Source organism: Pagrus major, chromosome 23 (assembly GCF_040436345.1).
Source record: "Pagrus major chromosome 23, Pma_NU_1.0".
Taxonomy (NCBI): domain Eukaryota; kingdom Metazoa; phylum Chordata; class Actinopteri; order Spariformes; family Sparidae; genus Pagrus; species Pagrus major.
Window position 1 is genome coordinate 13,704,536 of NC_133237.1, and position 27,817 is coordinate 13,732,352.

At 40.8% G+C, this 27,817-nt stretch overlaps 1 protein-coding gene across 4 annotated transcripts in view; it reads right to left on the minus strand.

Annotated features, from left to right (window-relative positions):
* The window catches only part of LOC141019140 (neuronal-specific septin-3-like), a 92,526-nt gene that overhangs the window by 52,162 nt on the left and 12,547 nt on the right, over window positions 1–27,817 (minus strand). Inside the window, exons 1-2 of one of the 4 annotated variants that reach the window (XM_073493972.1) lie at window positions 24,430–24,484; window positions 5,553–6,308 (exon numbers count right to left, since the gene is read on the minus strand). In XM_073493972.1, the coding sequence (XP_073350073.1) occupies window positions 5,553–6,308; window positions 24,430–24,451 (778 nt within the window). In that variant the 5' untranslated portion in view covers window positions 24,452–24,484. Of the gene's footprint in view, window positions 1–5,552; window positions 6,309–6,932; window positions 7,159–14,968; window positions 15,171–24,429; window positions 24,485–27,817 lie in introns of those variants that run through there. The other 3 variants (XM_073493970.1, XM_073493971.1, XM_073493969.1) reach the window with 3 other exon arrangements.

Genomic DNA, 27,817 nt, shown 5'->3' on the forward strand with positions numbered 1-27,817 from the left:
TACTGATTAAGGTTTTATCAGCAAGACCAGTTCCATCCCTTGTGACATGCATGAGTTCTTTTTTCTCGCCAAGTCCCAGGCAGGCCTATCAAAAAGGCCTTTATGTTTGTGAGAAATAGATGAATACTGTTCTAATGTGGTGAAACTAGGATAGCACTCAGCAGGCCAGCACAAGACCCAGCAGATCATAAGATAATGAGTCATCATTAAAAACTGTTGCAGACTCAGCTTTAAGAAAATACAAATCTAAGGTTCCTCTCGAGAGTGATAGAGTAAAGTGCCAATTGTTAATGATAAACAGTCACTGCTGTTTGAACAGTTTGAAAAAAGAAGTCTAAAAGCTGACACCAACTGGGTCAATTTGAGGAGTAATGGTAGTCTGTAAAAAAGATCTTACTCTAGCCACAAAATCAGATAATTACAATATAGAGAGGGACACTTTTGTTTTCATGTTAATGAATATACTTAATCAACACAGAAGTGAAAGTAATCAATTATTGATATTTTTGTGCAGAAAGGTTTCTTTTCATGCAGTTCACTATGAGCCTTCTGGGACATTCACAGAACCAAACCACATCTATCAATGTAGTTATGCTTGTTTTAGTTCCAATTCAACTAGGGTAACTGGGTTAATTTGTGTACGTGAAAAAAAAGGAAAAAAAGAGAAGAGTTAGGGCAGCAAATAACAATTATTTTTATTACTTACTTTATTATTTATACTTTTGAGCAATAGATTATTTTGCTTCATATGGAATGTAAAAAACACAAGAAATAATTATTTCTAATCTGTTCATCATTAATGAGCTTTAGATTGTTTTTCAAATAATACAATTAAATCAAAATAGCTTCCCAAGTTCCCCGATCTTAAAACTTGTTTTGTGTGACCAACACAGTCAAAAAAACTAAAAGATGTTTACTTGAATGTGATATACAGTACAACACAGGATATTGGGCTTTGCGGTGAATAATCTACAATTAAGCAGTTATAAAAATTGTTGCAAAATTAACATTCTTCCTACATGACAGAAATTCCTCTTTTTACATTCTTTCTTACACACTACATACCACATACTACAATGCTGCACTCAAATATAAGAGAAGATAAAGTATTATCTGTGCTGTGAAATTTTATTTGCAATATTATTATTATATTATTAATAATATTATTATATTGTATATTTGCAAGCACCTTCTGAAGCACTTAACACCATTTTATTTGGACCAGTAAAACAGAAGTAATTAAATTACTTACTGAGATCAGAAAGAGGTCAGTGTCAGTAATGAGAGGGTTACACACCTCATCTTCACAGATAAAGGCAACAGCTTTCCAATGTCGTCACCTTATAAGTAATAAAAAGTTATGGGAATAAAGGGAATAGTTGAAAAAAAAAAAAAAAATCGAATAATCCCTTCACTTCCACGTGTGTGTAGAACACAATCAGTCAGGGATGCATACTTCTCTACCCAGTCATCCTTATTTAACATTAGCCAAGTTTATGCTTGTAAAATAAAAGTGCCTTTTCTCAGATATTAAATTGACTCTGTAATATTCATCACAGAGGCAAAGACAAAACAAATCAAGCTCAAGGCATGGGACAGAAAACTGAGCCAGGCAGTGTACAGAATGAATGAATGAATGTGTGTGACAATAAGCATGAGATCACATCCTGTTGAAACACCACAAAACTGGATACAGCTGCTCATCATTATAGCCAACAAATCAACTGAAACCGAGCATGTCATTACAGCACCTTGTACTTTACAGCTGCCACATAAACAACCAGCTTATCGCTTATCAGCATGTTCATCAGTCACTCTTTTGTGGGCAAGAGATTCTTAAACTTGTCATCTGTGTGAGAATTAATGTAAACATTGAATACATGTTTGCACATGAGCACAGACACATAAACATGCTAAGAGCCTAGAGGCAGGTAGATCTCAGTACAGTATCACATGAACCCTCGAGGAAAAATCTCATGGGCCACACAAACACACTCTGACAGCGTCCCACCGGATACAGAGCTGACACAAGCTGCACAAAAGTAAACAACACAGATATAAACTGAAAACAATCCCAGTTTCCCTTTCTGGAAGACAACAAAATGTTTATGTAAAAATAACTTGAATTTTCCTGAATGTGTGGTGTGTGTACTTGTTGAGGAAATGGAAAGTAAATTGTAATTTTGGGCATGTCGTCAGAGCAGTGTGGTCTGTCTGTTTAGTTTTACTCCCGAATGACTGGAGGTTAAAGTGGGCTTTTCTCATTTTGTTTTCCCCCTGCAGACGGCCTTTACAGGAAATCACACTCTTTCTTGCACGCTTTATTTCGCTCTCCATTTTTCTCCTTCTACCATTCTACCCACTGACACTCCTCCTTCTCTCTCTCTCCACCTCCTGTCTGCTCCTCATATCTTCCCAAGCTTCTTTCTAGCAGGGCCTCCCTCCCTCAACATGCAAGGCTGAGCAGGAAGGTGGTAATCTGAGCCCAATGTGGCAGAAGTTGAGACTTAATCCTCTCACTTTTCCTTGCCTAATTCTCTTCTACTGACATAAGGCCACATCTTAGATTTTTAGCATGCATATTTGCTGACTGGTTCACCAACACTGTGGCTCCTATGAAACTATAGAAAAGAAATATCCTCGGTAAGAAGCAGAAGTCAAATTAAATCACAAGCTGTGTGCAAAGGAAGTGCAGTGAATGAGAGAGAAACAGAGAGGCAACACGCAGCACAAAAAGTGGAAATTGGAGGCTTTCTATTTTTATGTTTTATGACCTCCAGATTTGGAATGTATCACCTCCCAGCCGCCTACGCCTGGATTCAACTCAACCAGTGAGAGGAACCCATGAGCACAGCTGTCTCCAGATAACAGTCCCACACACACGCGCGCGCACACACACACACACACACACACACACACACACACACACACACACACACACACACACACACACACACACACACACACACACACACACACTATGAAGACGAGCCGTTCTAATAGGATAAGAGTTAGGGAAGGAAACTGCATAAACAACCAAGTGGAGATTTTGAAACCATCGCATACAAAACCAGCACAAATAAACACATATCTCCTACTATTACAAGAACCAGTACCAAGCTCAAACTCTACTTAAGCCTTCTTGTAAATGTGCAATGATTAATCCATTAATTGGCTAGACGATCAGAAGGGTATTAATTCCCAACGATTTTGATAATTGATTAAATATTTGAGTAATTCTCAAGCAACAATTTCAAATATTTGCTACTTCCAGCTTCTTAAATTCAATTCAAAAAACTTTATTTGTCCCCGGGGGGCAATTAAAGGCACGTGGAGTAGTTGTACACAGACACAAACGAGTCAGTATGTTCAGTACACAGTCAGCACGTTAAGTACACAAGTCAGCACGTTAAGTACACAAGTCAGCACGTTAAGTACACAAGTCAGCACGTTAGTTACACAGACACAAAACAAGTCAGATAGAATAAAATAGACTAAATAAACTAAAAAGATATTTACAATATTTACATGAGATGCAAAGTAGCATTGAGGACGGTTGGGTTGCTCATTAAGAGGCTGTAATGTAATGTAAATGTAAGGATTTGCTGCTTTTAATGACAATAATGACAAAGTTAATTATGATTATCTTTGAGTTTGGGACTATTGGTTGAACAAAAGAAACAATTTGGGCGTTAGAAAAATTGTTGAGCATTTTTTCACATTTTAAAGACTAAACAATTGATAGATTAATCGATAATGAAAATAATCGTTAGTTGCAGCCCTACTTGTGAATTAACACAATGAAAAGATGAAGGTATGCCACTTCAGATACATGGCCTATCCTCCATAACTCCCAGTCTCACACATGCTTTAACTCATTAGACTCAAGAAGAAGCAGATGAAATAAACACACTTAGAAATTTTGCTAGTCATGAAACTTTACCAGTGTTTGTCCTGAGGGTGGCGCTAAAAAAACGGTCATGGGGTAACATTAAATATTAGGATTCATCCACTCAGGATGAAGAATATTCTCAGCATATAGCAAAGGTCAGGGGTAAGATTAATAGGATTAGGACCTCTTTCTTGGAAATAGGAATATCCAGACTAAATGTCATGGCAGTTCGGTCAAAGGTAAACTCAGGATGTCTTCACTCTAGACCAACATGTTGGATGAACAGACTGACCAACTCTGTCATCATTACACCCTACTAGACTGGGGGCAAAAGAGTAAAACAAATAAAAATTGTTCCATCAAATCCCATAAGGCTTTATTGTGGGATGACTGGATTAAACACATAACATTTAAGAGCCTTGTTCTTCCACTCTTGACCTGGTCTAACCGAGAGGTTATCCAACAGAACAATGACTCACCCGTATGCAGTATCTTACCACAGTTATGGGACATTTCTCTATGGTTTTGTCTCAGTAAAAACAAACTTATGGTCCACATTACTACAAAAACATCTGATTCTCAGTTTGAGCTTGGCATCATCCCCATAATACATGTCTGAGAGGTTAGTCAGCAGTGGCCAAACATTGAAAACTATTTTTGCATGAGATTTTGCATATATTTACATCACGTTACTGGAACAATAGGTACAATAATGAGGTATAACTTCTTATGTCACAAAAGTCCTTCAACCAATGAAAAAGACACACAAAGATCAGTAGCAACCAAACTTGCTGTTTCACTAGCATCTTGATAATAATTGATTAAACTATGTCAATGAAGTTCAACCTCCCCTTTCAAAATGAGTAAATGCACCTACTGTAAATTCAACACAAACACCACACATCTACAGTGAACGTAGCCAGTGGCTGATTCAAGTTCAAGTGAGCTGGCCTATTCAGTTGGATGCTTTGTTGCTGCTGTCGTGGGAGCAGCCCTGTGATTCTCATCATCACCCTTCCTGACCTACATTCACAGTTCGTCTAGACTGACAAGCTCACAGGATTCATGCTTGTGCTCTTTATGTATCTTTATGTTACTTCACAGCTGCCTCATATGTGGAAATTAAAAAAAAGCAGAAATCCTGAATAAATGCATAATATAAAGTCAGTAAAGGTTCAAGTGTGTGTTGTACTGAATTTCAGAGCTCAGATTCATAATCAACTTTAACATGAATTTGACAGTGTTCAGTGTGGGGGTGTCACAAGTCTGTGGTTTTAGAAAAGGACAAATATAGTGTATCTGAATCAAAGTATAATGTAGATGTAATGTATGATTATGTATGTGTGAATACATATATCTGCAAGCCGACTATGATTTTATTGCAAGATAAGGTTAAAGTTAAATGGTAGTAAACACAAAGACAAACTGAGCTGCAACATGGGAAAGCAATGATCAGATGATTTCATCATAGTGGAATTGTTGTCAAACTGTTGCAAGTCCTTGCTTAAGAAAGACAGGCCATGATGAAACCGGATAGAACCAAAATGAGGACACTCAAATGGCACTTAAATCAACTTAAAAAGATTGTATGCTTAAACAGGCTAAAATGCCTCTTTGAACATTTCACTTAATAACACAGTTTAACTGAGCAGGTACTCACTGTCTGTTGGTCTAGCTGTGGGTGTCTCTGCAACAGGCGACTGCACCCGCTCAATCCTTGGCTCTGCCAGGGAAGGCAGGGGAGCACTAGGTGCAGGAGGCGGGTGGTTGTTGTTCTCCACTGCACTGCCTGGCACCAAACCGTCCGGCTGTCTGAAGACAGGCATCTCTGGCCTCCTGGAGGCCCCCTCTACTGGGCTGAGGGATGGAGACGGGGGCTCTGCTCTTCTCTGAGGGGGCTCAGGGATCCTTGAGACCGGGGCTGAGGACAGCTGGGCGTCCATCCTCCTGGGAGGGGCGGGGGGCTCACTGGGCCTTGTCATGCCGAGCTCTGCTCGTCTGTTTGTGGAGCTGGAGATGGAGTTGGAAGAGCTTTCCAGGGCAGAACTCCGACTGCTCAGGCTGACCTCAGGCCGTTTGAGGCCAAAGCGGGCAATGCCAGCACTGGGGGAGTTGTCAATTTGTTTAGAGGAGACTTCAATGGAGATTTCTGTGCGGCGGGAAGAGGCTGTGTCAGGGTTACGGCCAGCTGATAACTCAATGCGCCTCATGCCGGTCTTTGGCGAACGTGGATTGGAGGACTCGGAGGGTGAAGATCTGGAAGAGGAGTAGTCGGAGTTGCGGGAACTCAGGTCATAGCTCCGCTGGCTGGATGTGGAGGAGGTGGATGAGCGGAGGGGGTTGGTGGTCCGACGAGACAGGGGAGATGGGTGTGTGGATGAATCTGTCTCCTCCACCTCAAACGATCGCTTCAGCGCTGGGAAACACAACACATTTGGGGTTAGACAGAACACAGAAGAATCTCTTTTTCCATCAGATGCAGTTGCAGCATTTGTATGATAATTAATAATCAGTTTTAAAGGATCTTATGATTGTTATACAATACAAGAAGGGAAACCGCATGATAACAGAAGTCCTTAAACAGTGATAGGTCTCATGACTTTTATTCAGTTGAGGCATTGTACAGAGTTTAGTCAGACAAAAAGTCAATGACAACAACTCAAACCAGCAACTTTACAGGTCAGAGGGTTGGTGCAATCAGTTTATCATTGAAAGAAGATGATTATAACACCTTAATTTTACAAAGTAAAAAAACAAAATTGGTTGAATAGTTGTTTGATGTGTAGGAGCAAATACACAATGCACCTGCAGATGAGAGGCAGTGGGCACCACAAGCGGTATGTCAGCAATGACACACGCTAAAAACAATTGAAATGTTAGTATGAAAAATGAATGTGTCTCTGTTTAAACTGGCAGCACAGACCCAACTTCATACAAACACATTTCACCACAGTGAGCGTCAATACTTTAACTATGGAGGCAAGTCAGTGAGAAATCTAGTTAGCATAAAAATCCTACACAGTGAACATGCTAATCTTACCGGATCGGACACGCTTCACATAGCTCGTTAGCATGGTGGTCATAACTTCTAACCAGCTCGATGAAAATATTCCTGTATTCCCACGAAGTAGGTTTAATAATTGTGTCAGGTACAGACACACATCTACAACTGAACGGAAGGTCTCTATTTAATCGTTTGGTTTAGGATTTTGTCAAATTATACGGACATTGTCTCCTTCTTCTCAATATGTCGCGCTAAAGAGACACTTCGCACACCTGTTGACACGACGACTACAACTGACCCCACCCCACTGGCTCTCTAATTGACCGCGTGACCCCCGAGCGGCAGAGTTCGTTCAACCTGGAAACAAGTGAGTCATCATTTCTGATCGACCAATAAGAAGCTGTGGGGAAGTTTTGTAATGGGGGCCTATCAAAAATGTATTCTGATGTTTTGGACTGATAAAAAGACAACATAAAAGACCTATGCGTCTGGTATTTGGCTAATAGTTTTCCACCCATCCAAAGCAAATAGCCTTTCTGTTTTTGTGGCTTGTATTTTTTTTTTTTTTTAAGTTAATGTCATGTTTAATATGCTGCTGATTTTCAAAGGACCTTTCTTGAAAAAAAAAAAAGTAAACTTAAAACAGAAATTTTAAAATAATTATATTGCTTTCAAGTGGAAGCACCTAAAATACATTTAATTTTAAGTACATGAAAAATGACACCAAACATTTTATAAAATACTCATTCCCACTCTGACCAACACCTTCCCTTCATATCATTTTAATGTGCCAATATTTCACAACCAGCCTTTAGTGCAGGTTTAGTTGTTGTTGTCGGATAGATTTTTTCCTCAGGCGACAGTAAGCTCCGCATCAAATGTGAGGCTGACACCTGGCTCACCTCAGCTCGGCCCTGAGACTGAAGCAGCAACAGACCCTGGAGCAACACGGCCTCTGTCCCAGATAAACACCCGATGTTTCACGGCTGACGGGCCAAGCACCAGCATGGTAGACCCTCTTCCTAGAACTCAGTGTTTTTACATCCTTGATACATTTTCAATTCCCAGTTTTCCGTTGTAAAACTCTGATTATAAGTCCTTCCTAGACTCACTTTCTGTTAATGTTTCTCAGCTTTAATGTGATTATGGCAATTACAAGACAGCAGTTAATGACAAGCTTTAATTACAGGTCATCAACCCCACTCATAACCAGCTATTTCTAGAACCTCCTTTATGTATCTGGAGAGATTCACAATTATTCCTTCTATATCTGCAGAAATACGGTATCCCCCTGTCCGAGCACACATTTACTTTAAGAGCATACTGAATAACCAATACTGTTTTAATCTTGTCAAGAGTACCAATTTTCAATACCACATGTTTAAACATGCATTTGCTGTGGTATCAAAAGAGGTTTCAAGTATCGTTTTTTTATGCTTGTATTGTCTCCTAGTTTAAAATTCTGTTATTGTGACAGCCATATACTGTATGTGACATGTACCATCTATACTACTTCACTTTTCCCCTTAGTATGTCAGGCCCTGGTGTCCTTAAATGTTAGTGTGATGGTTTGCCATGTCCTCAGTAAACCCTCTGAAATACAGTAAACCATAAACCAACATAAAATCCTGCGTGTTAACTGTATGGGGCAATTTTGGCACTTGACAAATGACAGGAAAATTAGAGACAAAGACAAAAACATTGTGACCTAGACTGAAACTCTGATTGTATATACATGTAGTATGCATCACAAATCATTAAATCTTTGACAATACACTTTTTGAGTTGCTCACATGGAAAAATGCAGTTTCATTTGAGAAAACTGACCTTGAAATTTTCCTGGATGACAGGGTTGTCAGTGTGCTCTGTCTTTCGTCAAGAATAAACACAGGGGTGACACACTAGTCACAATGCAGTTAGATGTAAAATTCATTAGATGCGATGGTAATGGCTCATCCTTAAGTCAGGATGAGAATTTCTTGCGAATAAGGACAGGAAATGACCCACCAAAGGAGCAGCTAATTTACTGTAGCTTACTGTATGCTCATCTTATAAGGACATAAGCTCGGGCTGTGAAAGTAAGCAGTAAAAGCACATACAACGTGCCACAGACCACTTAAAACTGTGTTTGACTCTGAAACTGATATAATGACCTGTTTAGCCTTGAATTTTGCTAACTGTGTGGCGTGTGCCTGCTCCGTGGTGACAGAGGAGCCCAACACAGTGAGGTCGTCACAGACAGAGTGGAGACAGAGGCCCTGTCAGTTATGTTTCTATCTCTTTCTCTGTATGTGTGTGTGTTTAAACACAGCTGGAGAGTAAAGCAAACACAGCCCGGTCCTCCCTGGTGGGAGCCAAACTCTCTGCCTCTGTTGACGTCATACCAAACTGCATCCTGGGAGCTGTCTATGTGTGTGTGCGTGAATGAACATCGAAGGCCACACATTCATATCTATCTATTTGTGTGTTTATGTAAAGAGGGTGGCACCGTTATTTGCATCTGCAGTGTCTCAGTCACTATCAGTGTGCCTGTATGTTTATGTAGGACTTTGTACAGTTGTGTGTTTGTGTTTGAATGGCATTAGGTAATAGCTGTACAAGTGGGTGTGTGATACTAAGGACAAACCATTTGATGTCTCTAAGCTGCTGCTCTAAGGGGATAGAAGTGATCACAGCTCTTTAAAAAGATAATACTAATGAGCACCAGTGTAAACCAAATGTCAACATCACCTGGAATCGAAACAAAATCAGCTCTGAACATTTTTGAACCCCATTCATTTTAGACTCCATCACATATTCTGTAAACTTGCTAGCCGACTGTACTGCCAAATAAGGAAGGAATTGCAGCCAAGCACGATGTTTTGCAACTAACACGCATTGAAACATGGTTAAACTGCCAGAAAATCATATGATGATGCTACTCTGTTCTCCAGTGTTGCATGTAACGTTACTGGATGAGCACCACATGGACATTCTCCGTGCCTCTCTGAGCATGACAGTAGATGAGCTGGACAGGTCAATAAGATGCAGAACTGCCTTTTGTCTTCAGCTGTTGAGGGTAAATTGAGGATCACTTCAGGAAAAGTACAGAGCACCCCTACTAAGTATTAGCTGTAACTAATATTCTGGTATATTGCACTTAACCCTTACGATTTTAATTTAAAAATTAAATGAAACCCTATTTCGATACTATTTATGGTCAGCACTTTATGAAATGTTTATATATTGTAAACTTTTCAATGTATGTCGAAGAGTCCACCATTCTGCCGGCGTTCACAGGCATGGGGGATTCCCAGGAAACGAGGCATGATGCATGTAAAATAGCGTCAGAGTAATTTTAATTTTGTCACAATCAGCTTCACTGTTTACTGTTCGCTCTCCCACAACCTTATGAGAGCTCTGTGAGTTAATGCTAATTCAAACTGACAAAACACAGAAGGGCTTTTATTGTGAAGCAGTCAGGACATGCAGTAAATTTGTTGCCGAAGTAGCGCTGACGGTGCTCGTTTCCGTAGCAAAACAAGACAGTGGTCATTTTCAGCATTTTCAGTTTTTTTTAAATTGGATTTTTTAACTTTTGCAGTCACAATGAACTGCAGATTACAGGCTGCAGACCCCTATTCCTAATCAATCTATCAAACACGTTGTTTGGCTGTACTGTTTTTGCTCTTCTGACAAAGTAGCTGCTCATCATGTGTTTGCTGCAGCATTAAATTGCAGGATTTACCTTTAAATTTCAAAATAAAGCTAGTTTGACATGTTAAACACTCAACTCACAACAACTAAAGTCACTCCTGCTCGTATACACTCTGAAAAAAGTGCTGCAGTTCACCCCAGTAGCCTAAAAAGGCTCTGCATGTCAAAATGTGCTTTGGACCACTGAAATAAGAGAATTTGGCCTTTAAATATAGCCTTAAAGCCCAACTCTCTTTCCTGGAGGTTGTCAAACACACTTTCCATTCTCTGCAGAAAAAAACGCGCTTTCTCGTCAATGCACAAAAGAAAACCTTTCATCACAGGCTAGTTGTTTTTAGCTATAGCATGGAGCCTGCTGATATGTGGCTCTGAGGTCTTGCCTGGGGTCGGCATCAGTGCAGGTTTCACTCCACGTGTCCAGCAGGGTGGAAAAACAGCTTTAAAGCCCAACAAAGACCTGCTGTGTTCACTCCACCTCAGAGTAAACCTGGTGCTTCCCAGTAGCTCCGATGTTGTTGACGTCATTAGCAGGAAACCTGTCCTGGCTGCTGAGTATTGAGCACCCTGATAATGCTGATAAGTATAGAGACTCCTATCATCAGCCTCTGTCAGACAACACTTCCTCCCTCGAACACACAAACTCTATTAATGAGACTCCTCTTGGTGTTTTGTCACAAGACTGAGTTTTCATGGTTAAGATCAATAGCACATTAACCCCATACCTAAATAGATTGTAAAAAATAAATAAATATTGAAACCAATGCTCCTTAATTCCACAGTTTCAGTCCATTATGGGATACAGCAATTTATCCAAAGCAATATTCTGGCAGTAGCCAGAAAAGTTAGGCCGCACACCCCACAATTTTTATCAGTCATAAGCAACCAATGAAAAAAAGGATCAAAATCGAATTTTACTGAAATAAAGGTCAGCACGATAGCATCAGCATCAGTTTGTTTTTCCCTACATAAATCGTATTCATTCAGCTTACTTTCAAGCCACATTTTCCCTCTGGTCATACGTGCTGCCCCTACAGCGCCTCTGTGTCCCCCCAGTTTGGGAACAACTGGGCTACTGAGCAAGCTTACAGACTTCCTAGAAAAAATCCAAGACCACAGCTAAGTGGCAGTTGCCTTCTAATAACAGTTTTCATTTGGAAAGGCGTTTGAAAGGTGATCCCTCATCAAATTTCTCACCATTGCCATGAAGCAGTTTTGTCCAACAAAATAAGATGATTCACCTAAGAGTTGGTTGTTAAAATTGTCTTACATATGGTTAAACAGAACTGGTTGCAAACATAACATGAAACTAACAGCAGGGTTAAGAAGGTGTTGTATCTATATTCTTCAATACTTTCTGTTTTATTTATCCTTAAACACCTAATGCCCTCACCTGGTGATTAAATTTTAAACTGCTTCTCATCATTGACTGTTAAAACTTGTGCTATGGTGATGGGCTGGTGAGTACCATGCAGGCCAGGCTTGATCTGTAAAGAGAGGCCCAGCTGTGCTCTGATCCACTCCTCCACTGCCTACCCAGACATTTTCACCCACCACAGAAATCTACTCCAGTGGAATTTCCTCTCACTGGACCAGTGAATGCCCTTAACATGCAGACTTACAGCGGAAAAGAGAGGCAAAGAGACTATTATCAGCTTTTTGGTACCATTGGTTGAAATAGGAATCAACACAAGACAGATATCTGGTTCATGGGGTAATACACCATTTGATGTCTCACATATAAAGACATTTTTAATTTGAGAAGGAAGCACAAAGGGCTTTTGCAAGACATGGACCACTTTGAAGGAGCTGTAAAAAATGACTCTATGTGAATGTGTATGTATGATAATTCTGCTGAGTGGAAAGCCCGGGTTGGCCCGGTCAATGATCTGTGTCGGTTTGTGAGGGTGAAGTCACAGCTGAGGTCATCAACCTCATGGACAAGAAAAATCCTGTTGTCTGTCTCTCTCAGCTCACTGCCTCTTCCTACTTTCATTCACAGATTAACTGTATGGATTACAGTGGGACAAATTAGTGTCACATCCTATGAATACAATGACATCTGTTGTTTTTCTTTTTAAGAGCTCTAATCATTTCCACACACACCTTTCACAACATTCAAACAACTCCATGATCATCAAAGTTTGACAGTATATTGATACCCCATAGTGTGAGAGATTCTTGGGCAAATGTAGATAATATACCGTGCAGAAATATATTGAATGATGAGAGTGCCAAGTAAATGGGCTTTCATATACTGCATTTTGTGGGCTATTTTCACATAAGAAGTGGAAAAACAAGAAAATCTGACAGAAACTTGACTTAAATGTTAAAGGGGCACTATGTAGTTTTGCAGAGGAAATTCAAACTTAGAATTTTAATATTTACAATATTATTAAGGTAATAACACAAAGACAGGGAACAAGCTGTTCTCAGAGGAAAATAAGGTCCCCAGAACACTGTTTGAAGCTAGAAAGGTGGCAGGGTCTGCCAAATATAAACAAAGTAAAACAGTATGACACTGTGTTGTCCTTTAAGGTCAGTTTGTTTATTCAGTTTATTCAGTCATGAAAAAGAAGAAAGTGTTTATTTAGTTTGTTGAGGCATAAAAAATTCAGTCAATGAAGATCTTTCTCTTCTGATTAAACTTTCTTCTCCAAAACTACAGAGTGCTCCTTTAAAGTGAGACTTTGTATTTTATGCTGAACAGCTGGAACAGTAGCACAAGGAGTGAAGAGTCATTAAGGCAGTGACATGACTAAGTAACATCCATTTTTACAACTCAAAGGTTTGCTAACATTAGCTACTATAAGCTCCTTCTCATACCAGACCAAGTAAGGCTGCAGAAGCAAAACCCCTGAGTGTACTGCATTAATAAAACTGTATGTTTTACTACTTTTCACCTGTAAAAAGAAGATTGTGAGATTTTTTTCTTACAAAAGGTAGTCACTTGAAGATTTGCTGTCATGAAAGTTAACTAAAAAGTAAATTAAAGTTACAAACAGTGTTTCGGAGGATGTATCTGAGTGAAGATGGTATCCATCTTTTCTTTATAACAATAATTCTAGAGTTTAAAGTGAATTTCAAAAGAACTTCCTCTTGACTGCAAAATTCCCTGTAATCCTTGACCTTTCAGTTTCCCAAATATTTTAAAGTGAAAGTGGAGTTTTTAGATTTTAGAGTGTCAAAGGTAAAGAAGAAGAAGAAGAAGAAGAAGAAGAAGGAACACGTGGCAAAGCTATTCTGTCACTGGAAGACAAAATGATTTACTTTTCAAATATGATTCTTATTGACTTGCTGGCTGCATCTGTGCCAAGCTGTGCTCTCTGAGCCACACAGGGCCATACATCACTGTGCATGGTGGTGACACCAAGGTATTACCACACACTCAGCCCATCCAGGGGCAACACACACCATTGACAATCACAACAGTAACCCATTATGCTGATGACGTCTGAAAGCATGACTGAGTCACATGGTTAAAGTGCACTTTTTCGCCTCTCTTTACTGAATGCCACTTATCTTTCTGCTCTGTTGCACTGTGTAAGCCAATAGTTTAAAATCCTAAAGACAGGGACAGGGAGGCAGAGAGATTCACCAGTACATACCACAAGCAACCTGGTGTTGAAAGAGGAGCAGCTCTAGACAAGTGTGGATGCGCCCCTAATGGCTATGTGTTTGTGAGATACAGGAGACAGATAGTCAGATAGACAGACAGATTTGGGGGGAGAGGTGTCAGCCTGTCAACCCAAAACCCACCAATCCTCCTCCTCGCATCCACGCCAAGGGGAGAGGGGCTGAGGATGGACGAGCCGCTGAGAGAGGAAAAGGGGAAGCACAGCCGTTGGATGAAGAGGTGGAAGAGGAGGGAGGAGAGGGATGACAGGGGGAATCTGTGGGCCAGGGGCAGAGAGATGAAAAGGAGGAGGGAACAGAGGGGGGGAGGTGTGCCAGGTGTTCCCCTCACAGCCGTATGGTCAGTTGCTGTCTCCTGAGGGCTCAACATACAGTAAACACACACACTCATCTGGCCTCTTGCAGGACAGAGGCTAAATCACTTGCAAATTGTCCTCTGAATGTTTCTCTCTTTGACCCGTCTCAGACTCATGGATGACAGCCACAACAAACCCACTCATGCATCTCAACAAAAGTTAAAGAGCAGTAAAAAGCAACATTTTAGCACGATTTCCCTTTCCAAAGACCGCAGCTCACCGCAGATGTCAACGAGCCCTTCACACTCTGTTTTTTTCCAGATCCGCTTGGTTCCAATCAAACATGTGGAAACTATCTTTACTGTCCTCATAGCAAGGTTAAAGAGCGCCTCGCTCCACAGAGAGACAAGAAGAAGAAAAGCAGTGAAGAGAGGAAAAAAAACTAACCTTCAAAGTCTGATATGATTCCTTCCAAGTGAGCGTTGACAGTGGAATCAGACATTTTGGGGAGCAAGTGTGTGTGTATAATGTGAGAGAGAGGGAGCAGGGTTCCCTTTCCCCAGCAAGGAAAAGTCTTCCTGGGGCGCAGTCCTGCTTTCAAACAAATCCCAAATTAGGAGCCCGTGCAAGGGAGAGGAGGGGAAGAAAAAAAAAACACACACGAGTTGAGCAGTTCACTAATCCGAACCCTCGCTCTATCGCTCCTCTCTTTCTCAACGCAGCAACTTATTTTTCTCTTCTCCTCCTTCTCAACTTCCAGAGCTTGGAATGAGCCAGCGATGACAACCCCCCACCCTCCCTCTCTCTCTGTCTCCCTCTCCCTAGCTCACTGTCTTCCCTCCCCCCCATTTCTCCTTCCCTCCATTCCTCCCTCCCTCCCCTTCTGCAGCCGTCCTCTCAGACTGCTTCCTTTCTGTGAAAGGTCTCATTTTTTGACTGGGCTGGTCAAATTATACGCATGCTACATTCAAACACACTTCCTGTGGGCCTCGGTCACATGACTAACACACTTTGGGCAACTGATGAAACACACTGAGACTGTTTTATACCCTGACTAACATCAGCATCCTTTGAGCACATATATAAACGCAGTCACTTAGAAGACACATTGGGAAAAGACAGTCAAACACATCTTACAGTTGATGGAGGGAAAAGTTACAGAAGATGTATAAATAAATTCAGAGTGGAGACAGATTCAAACTATGGACTAATATGGTCACGACAGGCAGTTAGTAGATCGTCTGACATGCTCAGTCGCTCTGGAGGCAGACATCAATAAATAAGTAGCCTAATGATTTAATGAGCATGTGAATGAGCCTCTGTGTGTGGTGGGGCGGAGGGGGAAGGGTGGACAGGGGCGTTGGTCGCAGGCCATGATGAACCACTGCTGCTGGCATCTGGGCTTAAATCAACCATTTAACGTTGATCAGACAGTAAGCACAAACGACAGTTGTCGTAGTAGTGCGTGTGTTTGTGTGTGTGTGTGTGTGTGTGTGTCAAGAGACTCTCTTCTCACAAAGCTCATAACTCTCTTTTCAAACTGCAAAGATTTACCGCTTCCAAAATAAGGGCAGCCCTGAGAGACAGCAACACCTGAGGCAAAAATAAGAAGATACATGAAATAAAAAGAGAGGTGAGAGATATGGAAAATTATTTTGGATGTAAGCGTGATGTGAGTAATGTGATAAATCAGTCAGGCTGTAAAGCAACAGAAAAAAATCTTCAGCTGTTGTTGTCCCATGTCTGATTTATAATGAAGTGTTTGGGACTGAAATCCTGCAGGTCTAGCAAGCTAAGACCGCCAATTTGTTGCTTACATTGGATTAGTAGTTTGCGTTTTTCTGTTGATTTAGGCATGTTTACAGATCTTAAACACAGATGTGCACAAGTATACGCTAACTCATGGATTTAAAAACAAATATGAGGCTTTACTGTACCAAAACCTGCAAGCTGAGATTAATCTTACAGTACATTTCCTTGCTATTGAACCATGGAGTATATGTAACCAAAAAAAATGCATGAGAAAATTCTCTAACAATAAATGAATTTCTGGCTGAAAGATGAAAACATGACATATGCCTGGAAGTCAGGACAGGTGGAAACTGTTCAGGTAGCTGCCTGGGATGCCAGTTTGTAAGGACACATGACTTTTGGCTTGATTGTTTGACAGAGCAAAGAACAGTATCCATGGAGACAGCGTAGATCTGATGTCTTGTTTAAAAGTTTAAGGGTGGTCTACCCTCTTATCCAATTTGCCCACCCAGATATACACAAATCTGTACAGCATAAGAACGTAGTCATTGTGTCACTTTCTCCAGCAGGGGTCAGTGTTGCTCCTATAAAACAAACATATGTTTGTAGCAGTGTCACTAGTATACAGTAATGTGATCTGGAAACAGATAAAGATGGAGACATGGGGAGAATCCTGCTCCGTCCGGACACACCCTTCAGCTCACACAGCTTCTCTTGCTTAGCACATGTGCGTCAGATTCCTCCACTCCCTGGCACACACTCATATTCGGACCGCCACAGAGCTGTATGCGCACACACACATAAACAAGCAACAAATATGTGCGTGGCAGATGCATGCACAAATCTGCACACAAAACATGCACTGAGCCCAGCACCCAACCCCTTCACTGAAACACACACACACACAAAAAAAAGCGCACTTCCTTCCACTGCAAATCCTTGCAAGCCCCAGCAGGCCCAGACAGTGCTAATCCAATCTGCTATAACAACTGTCGCACTGGGAGAGGACTTGAATGCTTTTTGTCCTGATCTGTTAAGTATTTCATCATATCAATGAAGTCATAGTGATCAGTACTCAAGTACAATTTTGAGGTTACTTATACATTTGTAGGCAAATGTTGTGCGTTTTACTCCACTTCATTTATTTGATAATGTAAGTTACTAGTTACTTTCAGATTGCATGCTGCATCAGAGCCAAAGTAGCAAATTTTATAATTAATTTGTTTTATCAGCAATCAGATAAAAAACAAAAAACAAACACTGATTCCAATTATTTCAGAAAAATGCTGATTATTGGACCCCATAATCAGCCAGGTCAATAGTCGGTGGACCCATAGTATACAGTGTATACATACGTGTAAATATATTTTCAATTTACTTTTGTCACTGAAGTACATTTACTATCAGATACTTTCAAGACTTTTACTCAAGTTCTATTTGTATGGGTGACTTTCAATGCATTGCTATTAAAACAGTTTTAATCTGCCATTAGCAGAGCATATGCCATGGAGACAGCATCTGATGGCTTTAATCTTTGTATGACTGTGAAAGGTTATACAAGGCCATGCTGATGCCGTATATCAGCGCTGATATCTTTAGCTAATTATGGCGTGAATTCCACAACGCTGACTCTTCTTTCTGGTAAACTTTATTGCTGCATCATGGTTATGTTTATTATGCCTGTAGGGAGGAGAGATTGCATCTCAAAAAGTCTAAATTCTTCCCAGTCATCACTGATGATAAACTGTGAGATGTAGAAGTAATGCAGTAAACAGATGCAGTGTTATTCTGAGAATGAATTCATCATAAGGAGATAGAGATGCTATCATATTCTGTTTCTAAAACGAGTTTCGACAGGGGTGTATAATTGTAAGTGACGTTAATCCAGATAATGAATCTCTTGGGGCCTCAGGTTTCCTGTGCAGTGCTGTATTGTAATGTATTTGAATAGGCAGCTGCTGGTGTTATATTGCACTAAAGCACAGAGATGAAGAGAGACAGAAACAGCCGCCTACTGCTTACAGAACCCCAGACCACCACCACTCTACAGTGAGTGCTGAAAAATGAGAGGAGCAGAGTGGGAGGAGATGAGGATAACTTCTATAAACGGATGCCAGGCCAGCGTGGCAGTTGCTAGGGCAATGCCAGGGCAACAGCAGGTTGCAAATGTCAATGGTCTATCTGCAAATCAACACACACAAAGACAGCAACAGGTCTGCAGGACTCGGCGCCACGGTCAGGCCTGTACCAGTAGACAGACATCCTGCAATTACTGGAATCTGCAGCTCAAAGAAGTGTTTTAATGGTGACAAAACCCACATTGGACAGTGGGATGCAAGGATACAACTGGACTATTTTATTCAGGACTACAGCTATGTCAAAGGCAACCTCAAATAATAATAAAAACAACGTTATATGTGTAGATGCAGGTGAGAAAAAAGGCAGATGGAAAAGGGGGAAAATATCTGGGAAGGAACAAGACTTAACCAACAATTGCGTCAATACTAATCTATTAAACTAAAGCACTTACATAGGTGTCAAATTTATGAAAATAGGTATTGAGAAATTATAGGTATATATTGTAGAATATGGCCAGAATTTGAAGGTAGCTCCAAAATTATAGGGAACTGCCATCCTTAACTGGAGCTGACTACTGCTATTTAGCTCATGGCTCAGGTATCCGTGGACCCAATGACTTTAGAGTTTGAATGAGTTAACGAGGCAATTAATCTAATCTTTGTTCGGTAAAAGAGAGAAACTTGAATTCAGAAGATGTATGGTTGCATTTTTTTTTCTGTTTTCTGTCTAGTAAGGAAGCTAATGATAATGTTTTAAACAAAAATTCTAGCCATAACTTGCAAATTGCTCCTTTAAAAGACTGAGTTGAAATTAAATTCTTTTGAAAAAAATTGTTATTGTAAAGAAGTTAAACACTTATTACACTTATAAAATTACAATCGCAAAAAGTAAACTGTGAACAGCACACGCCTGTTATATATTGTGAATAATGATCAGTGTTTCATCAGGTCATGTCAGGTTTAGACAGTCATTGTTATTTCAAACATTACCAGTATCAGCAACAGAGGAAACCCCAGCTTCCTGCTGAGTTCATCCCAAAACAACAAAAGCTTTGTTGGCTTTGACGCAGACGACTCAGTCATGAGTCAGGCTGTATTAAATAAGCCATCTGGAAGAGGTAAAATCTGTGCCTGTTGTGTGTTGGCGAATGCATGCATTGCTTGCATTGATTGCTTGTTTTCATGTGTACGTGCGTGTATATTTTGGATATGACAAGCTAGTTACCTCAGCTCTGTTTACATGGCAACCTCCATAATAAGCAGCCCTACCTGACTCGGGACTTCAGAGGGGAGAGGGGAGACAGATGGAGAAGACATGAAGGAGAAGAGAGAAAAGATGGAAAAAGGTGTGCCAGGGAAAGAAAGATGTAGAGAAAGATGTGACGTGACACTGAAGCCCCCCATGACTTCAATGGAAACTAGAAAGCAGGAAGATTTTCTCCCTGCTGTGTGAAAGAAAGAAAGAAACATAGAAAGAGAGCCGTTTTAGCATGACTAATTGAATCAGCAGCACTGATAGTGTAAACATCACCAGAAAAGTGCCTGGCTTTCACTACAGTACAGTACTGTACTTTTAGCTCAATGTGAGAATAAATGGCTAGAAAAAGGACTGCAGTTAGGATCACTAACAGTCCAATATCTTAACTGTTTGAACTTGTATTGCAAGCCGTTTTAACATCGAATCAAACCACACTTCTGTCTGTATTTACATTTTAGATATCCATCAAAGCATTTCTCTTTGTCAAAATTGTATTCTCACTACTCAGAAAAGTAATTAAAGATATACACAATAACATTCTTACTAGTAAAATTGTAATCTTAAGATATCTACAACTTTGATTGTGCTTGTCAATACTAAATTTAAGACATCTAAAAATCCCTAAAAAATCCTTTAAAAGTATAAAGATATAATGCATTTGTGGATTTCTGCATTTGCATTGTTTATAGTCATTATTCTAATTTCAGATATCTAAAACTTAACTTGTCAAAATATGAATTGTGAATATCCTTCATGATGTTTTGACTAGTCACAATGTATTTTTGGATTTCCAAAATAACATTACAAATACTGTAATACTGTTGCAGTACATCTATTGCAGACATCCAGAATGTTCATTCTAGATATTAAAAATGCAACTGTGGATAAGCCCAATACACATGAATGGCAAAAGTGACATCATTTGTCCTGGAAGGATGTCATTGTGGATATCTGAAATATTCCTTTTGGCAAGAAGGAATTGAAGGGGTATAGGGATTATGGGCCCCTTTTCCCATTATTCATTATCAGTCGTTTTTTGTCAAATTCCCTATAAAAGAAACTAATTTTAAAATGTCCTACATTGGTTCTGATGCAGCATGTTCTCACACAATGTCCCGCCCACAGTAATATCTGATTGGTAACACGTCACAATTAATAGCTTGTAAACACTGAATGATCTGAATCTGCAAAGTAACTAGTAACTAAATGTATCAAATAAATGAAGTGGAGAGGAAGTATAAAGTAGCAGAAAATGGAAATACTCAAGTAAAGTACCTAAAAATAGTTGTTATAATTGTTACAGTCCCAAATATCAGTTTTCAGGCTACTTGATTTCTAATAATCGGCATCAGCCCTGAAAAAGTCATATTGGTCGACCCGAATTGACTGCTATACATATCCAGTCGGGCTGTTAAATGTTAAAACCGCTTGCAATAGAAAGAGTCTGAATTAAACACATGTGCTGCAGCAGGTCACACAGTTTCCTAATATTAACCACACACACACACACACACACACACACACACACACACACACACACACACACACACACAAATACACACACACACACACACACTCTGTATAAAAGCCCCTCGTGTGGCCCCAGAGCCCACATGGTGAAGTAGCTTCATCTATGCACAGCTGTAGTGACAGCAGCTGCCCTTAACCAAATGTTAAACAGCAGCACCCAGCCAGGCTCTGCTAACTTTAATCAAATACAGCACCTGTTGGAAACATGGCTCGACTGCACTGCACACACACAGACAGACACACACACACACACACACACACAGACACACACACAAACACGCTGGCATACCCTCTCAATTGCTTTCGCTCAGTGATTCGCTTTGCAGTGAGCGGTGCTGGTGTGTGTGTCAGTGTATCTACTGCCTGCACACATGCTGCCGCCTGCATGTGTGTGTGTGTCCCCTCACGCATGGGATGGAATGGCTTGGTAAATAGAGAGAGCAGCTGTCCTCCATCATAGATGAGTCTCAGTAGGCCTCACTCTCTCTCTCTCTCTCTCTCTCTCTCTCTCTCTCTCCCACCTCCGGCCTCGGCTCCATCTCTCCACCGGGTAATAACACTGTTTAGTGCGTCAACAAGCCCGCATTGTGATCGCCATCCTCGTTGCCCCTGCTTCACTCACATATTGTTCTGCTCAGCCCATTGCCACGGCAACCCACCCAACAACCTCTATCGTGTCTCACCAGGAAGGAACATGGCCCACAATTTCCTGTCTCTTTAAACCTATAGAGGTTCGTATACAAAACAACTAGGCTGTGATGAAGAAAACAACAGAAACAACAACCTTGTGTGAAAGAGGTTATTGACACAAAAATATTATTTTGGATTGCTCAACTCAGCACCTCCACCTGGTGGGGAAAACATATATCACATATCAAACAGACTACATGCAGCACAGATTTAAGAAGACAGAAATCTTTCACTGAGTTCATTAAAGGGTTTGAGGGTCAGCTAAGCCAGCTCAAGCTGCTCTACAAGTCATGAGCCTGGCTGTGTCATACTGACTCTCATTGAACATCATCAGCTGAGCTCACTGTGACTCGTGTGAATGGGACACGTCGGCTTTATTCACAGCCTCTGTGGGACTGATGGACAGTTTCCGTTGGGAGCGTCATCACTGTTGACTCATGTGAGGGGAAAGCACGGGAAGCAAAGGGGGAGCCTTGAAAATCAGCATTAACACCAGTAAAGGAGAAACATTAGCGTGAAGTGAATTAAATGGATTTGGTCGGTGAGCGGTACTCATGATACACGTCCAGATAACATGAGACAGTTTACTGTCCATTTCAAATAAAGTGTTATTACATTTGAGACATTTGTAGGTCAACCAATGTTAATTTATGTGATGTATTATTTTTGTTCCACTTTTTCTTTAAAGACTTTTTTGCAGATGACAACTAAATGATAATTACATAAAAATAATTAATGACATTTTGTCAACAAAAATAGAAAATTACATGAAAATATTTAAGTGGAAAAGTGTATATTTTGTTTACAAATCTGGCTAATTTTTGTAAGAAATCTTAAAACTGGACTAAAACTAGAACAATTCAGATGTCTAAAGTATGACTTAAACTAAATAAAAGTTTGCTGTCGAAATTAGCACCGAATACAATGGTAACATTCTCCAGTACTCCAGCCAGTGGGCAATCAGCGAGCTACAATTAGTCCCTGTTTACTTTCTTCAATCTTCTTTTAATCGACACCAGCAAGACAGATTACACAAACTTCAGCACTACATCCTTGTTGCATATGTTTCTCTAACTGTTTTGCTCATGCCAGTCGCTCCTAAGTGAGGGCAGGTAGGACATGAAATGTAGCTTAAACGTTACACATGTAAGAATATAAATAAAATAATTCCCTAAACTTCTCCGTTTGAAGAAAACAAGCATAAAAAACACCCCAATGAAAATGTAATTGTACTGTAACTAAGGTTACACTCCTATTTGTGTGCACACATGTAACAACATCACACTGGCCCAAAAGCAGACAGAAATACACACACATACTACCACACTATGCATGTGAATGTGTGTATGAATGCATAAATAGTCCAGTTAACAGAAACATACACAAAGTATGTCCTGCTGAAGCTGTTACAGCTCCCTGGAGGAAGCACCTGGAGACACTGAGAGAGAGAGAGAGAGAGAGAGAGAGAGGGCAGGGAGGGTGATACCTCCATCACACACACACTTGTCAATGGTCTCACCTACATCCAGATTTCACACAGGGTGAAGGTGCTACAAGCTATGTGAGGTCACAAACACACACAACCATAACTTCACACACACAACCATAACTTCACACACACAAGCACACACACACACACACACACACACACACACACACACACACACACACACACAGGCACTCACTCACACACACACATGCTGCTGCAGCCACTTCACCATTTCCACTCCAGCTACGTTTTGCCTCACACTAACACCCATAAAAATACCAATAAGAAGCAGACAGCATTGCCTCACTAATGACTTTAGCATAATGTACAACACACACACTAACACGGACTCGCAAACTCTTATCAATTCAATATGTGTGTTGTTTACTGCATCCAGCGGCGAAAACAATGTCACAGAGAGAGTAACACATTTTATTTACTCTTTGCTGTTAGACTGAAGCAAGGCTTTCTCTGTCCTGTTAGCTAAAGGAGGGACTGACTGATGGCCGGAGCGGGATCAGAGCCACAAGGGACAAGAGTAGTACTGTTCAAACAGAGCTCTTTCCTGTTTTCACACCAAAGAAGAATGGAAGAATGCAGATGGAGAAAAAAAGAGAAAGAGAAATGTCTAAGAAATAAGTGCTGTTTCTGGTCCATTTCAGAAAGTTCAACATGCATAAAGACATGGTGGAGACAGACACAGGGAATGGAAAAGAGGTGGTGACTGAGGCGACAACCTGTAAAGGCAAAAACATTTGACTGGAAACAATGGGAAATAGGGGGTGGAGGTGGTATAGGCAAACAAGAGACAGAGAAACCTGCAAACACCAACAGGCACAGGCACAGATAAAAGCAGATAAACCAAAACAGGTCCGCTAAAGCTGCTACACAAACCCTGCAGAGCTCCCAGCTCCAGCTCCAAAACCCCAAAGAAAACATGTAGTCAGCAAACAGGACAGAATGAGAGAGTGGAAAATACCATAGAGGGGGAAAATAGAGGCAGGCTCTTACAGAATAGACACTCGATCACAGTGAAAAAGCTGATTGAAGAACCTCAAACTACACTTTGTTCTCCATTCAGAAGCTCATCTAGACTGACAGTTTGTCTTACCTGAGAATTTGTCCCCCTCCATAACCAGATCACTCCCTCCAAAGCCACATGTAGAGTCTGCTCTTTGACTCCACTCTCTCTCTCTCCCTCTCTCTCTGTCTTTTTTTGGACTTCCCTTTCTCTCTCCCTCCCTCCCTCCCTCCCTCTGTTCCTCTTCCTCCTCTTCTTACTCTCTCTTTCCTTTCGGGCTCTCTCTGCTCTCCCTCTCTCTCCCTGGTTTGATTCCTTCAGTGTGTCTTGCTAATGAATTCGGAATTACGACATCCCCATGTGCTGATCATATGTTGCATTCACTGCTCTCTCTTTCTCTTTTCTCTCGCTCTCTTACCCTCTCCTTTTTTTTTCCTCTGATGAGACCAAAGGACTGAAGCAGCATTGTATCTTGAAAATAGAAACCATTAGCTCTGCCATGTGACATGGACAGGCTCCTTACAGACTAAAATAACTTGCTGGACTTGCAAACTCTTTCGTCAGCTAGCTTATAATGCTCCTTGTGTGTATGTGTGTGTGTGTGTGTGCTGTGGCCTTGATTCATTTGATACCAATAGCAATCTTGTCAAACTGGACTGAAAGACATTCCCCGAAATGCATCTATTTCCTCACAATGAATCAGATACAGCGCTGCCTTTGTGAACGTGTGGAAGGATGACCGCCTGTTGAAATAATACTGACACGCAGGACGGAAGTAAGTAGAGGGAACTATGAAAACACAGTTCCCAAAAAAAAGGGTTGATGCAGAAGAGGTGGCATGTTATTGGTGAGGGAAAATGACAGCAAGTGTGAATAATCCAGACAGAGAGAGAAAGAAGGCTCATGAGCCAGTGTGTCTGTTCAGGAAACTCAGATGAACTCTGACCTTTGGCACGTAGCTCGCACTGCGCCGGGGGGGTCAGAGGTCACATGGCAAACGTCTGAGCTCTGATAGAGAGATCAAACACCCTCAGACATGTTAGTCTGACATCTTGTGCAACACACAGAGCTTCAGTGACATTGTGTATTGCATGTTGACCTGTTTGTGTATTTATGTCGACATTTAGTGTGTGTTTGTGTGTTTATACATGTATCTGTCTCTGGTCATATCTTCATTTGTTCTTTAATTGAATCCAGCTGCCTAATTTTGATGCATTTGGTGTTGAAATAAGGAACATTTGCACACTGGCGACCCCAAATGGCCAAAGCATGTAACTGTGATGGTCTGCAAGTTGCTTTAAGCATAAAGCACACTTTTTATAAAGGTGTTTTTTCTTTTGGATCCAACAAACATAAAATTTGTTTTATTGCAGATTAGAGAACACATCATTAATACAATCTAATCTTTAGCTCAATGAGATAAAATGAGAGGAAAATGTGAGTATAGCTTGCTGAATCTATGGGGTGTTATAAGTCGTAATGATTTTAACATTATTTGCTCCCTGTTTCATTGAACTTATAACCTTAAAACCTTAAAATGTGTCCACCCTACAGCAGGATCTGCTGACTGTCAGATGGGAATACATGGCACATAGATAAACAATAGGGACAGTGTTGGATAGACCTTTGTGTGTGTATGTGAGTGTGTGTGCGTGTGTGTGTCTGCATGAGTTGAGGTTACAGTAACGCATCCTCCCAAACACCCGCCTGCCGGCTCGTAAATCTGCCCTGTTGGCAGATGTTTTGTATAGGGCATCTCCCTCCAAATGCCAATGTGCCTGTGCGTGCACACACACACACACACACACACACACACACACACACACACACACACACACACACACACACACACACACGCCCTGTGGCGACTGCATCAATGTCAGGGAGGTCTGCTGACAAGCAGAGCCTTATCATCAGCCTTAAGCACTTCCCAATGACTTGTCTCTGTGCGTGTGTGTCTGTGTGTGTGTGTGTGGTACTGCATATACATATCAGCATCTGTGTGTTTTTGTCACTCTGCATGCTTCTGTGTGTCTGTGTGTGAATCTGCTCCCTTCCTGCCCGTTTGTCATAGATAATAAAACACAGCAGTTCAAGAACTCAACTCAACTTTTTGATTTTGTGTACTCTCTGCACGATAATGTGAGGTAGATTCTGAGCACTTGACAACATTAGAGGGTGCGTTTCTGAAAAGGACACACCCAAGAGTCAAATTAAACTGTTAGGGTCAAATTAATTTTACAGCTGTTTCTATAGACTGGACTGTTGAGTAGAAAGTATTCATGCTCGATAAAATCTAACAATAAAAAATTCTAGGGCTCACATTGCTGTCCTAGGTTGTTCCCAAAATGTATTTTTGTCTGTGCCTGTGCCTGTCTCCCATAGAATATAAACACCATGCACTGTTTCACAAAAGAGATAATGTCTGTGTCCTCTTGAATGCTCATGTAATTTAGTTAAAGGAGTCAAAATGAACAGGAAATGCAAGTGTGTTTGTTGCAAGTCACAGCTTGCATGCTGCAGATTTGATGGAAACAGGCTCCTGAATGACACGTACAGTCTACACTATAAACCTAGTGTGTGTGTGTGTGTATGTGTGCAACAGGCCCCCCTCCTCTCTTCTATCTCCCTCCTCTCTATGTGCTGATGCTGCAGAAGACATCTCAGTGGTAAGCCACAGCTTCAGCCTGCATACCAATACTGTGTAATAGCCACACACACGCACATTTGCATGCGAACGCACAAACACAAAAGTGCGATAGTTTTCATCTGCTGGCTTTTACGCATGTTTTGAAATTGCACTTTAAAAACCTAAATGAAGTGCATAAATATTATTATTATTATTATTATTAAATATTGAAAACACGTTTTTGTGCTTTGATTGCGGTGGATCCAGTATCAGGGAACAGTGGGTGCAAATAGACACGCAAAAAACCCCATTATATATCATTATAGAGAGAGTGCTACTCCTACAGTTCAAATTAGTTGACAGAAACACAAATTAATTGTCCAATTTTCAAAAAGTCCACTAGTCTTTTGATAGCTTTTGAATAATTTTGCTCAAAATTTCCTCAAAATCTGAAACTGTAGACAAGAAAGAAGCTCAAATTTATAAACACACAGGCTAAAAAACACATACATAAACCGACATGGATACAGTCACTCAGCCATCAGCACCAAAACACAAATGTCTTCAGTTCTTTGTAAGACATTCTGTCATCCCTCTGTCTATAAACTCTACTGCTGTATATCACTGTGTCTGTCGTCTGCTGTTTACCTGCTATCAGCTGATGTCTGGACAGGAAACATTACCTGCTCTGCCCTCAGTGTTATCTCACCCTCTGCTGGAGGTCAATGACAGTGACTTACGTAACACTTTACAGGAATAGTGAGTGATTAAATGAAACCTGGAAAAGGCACGGTAGACTTTGACAATGACCCAATATGGATGGGTGACAGTAACACAGGACCTGTAAGT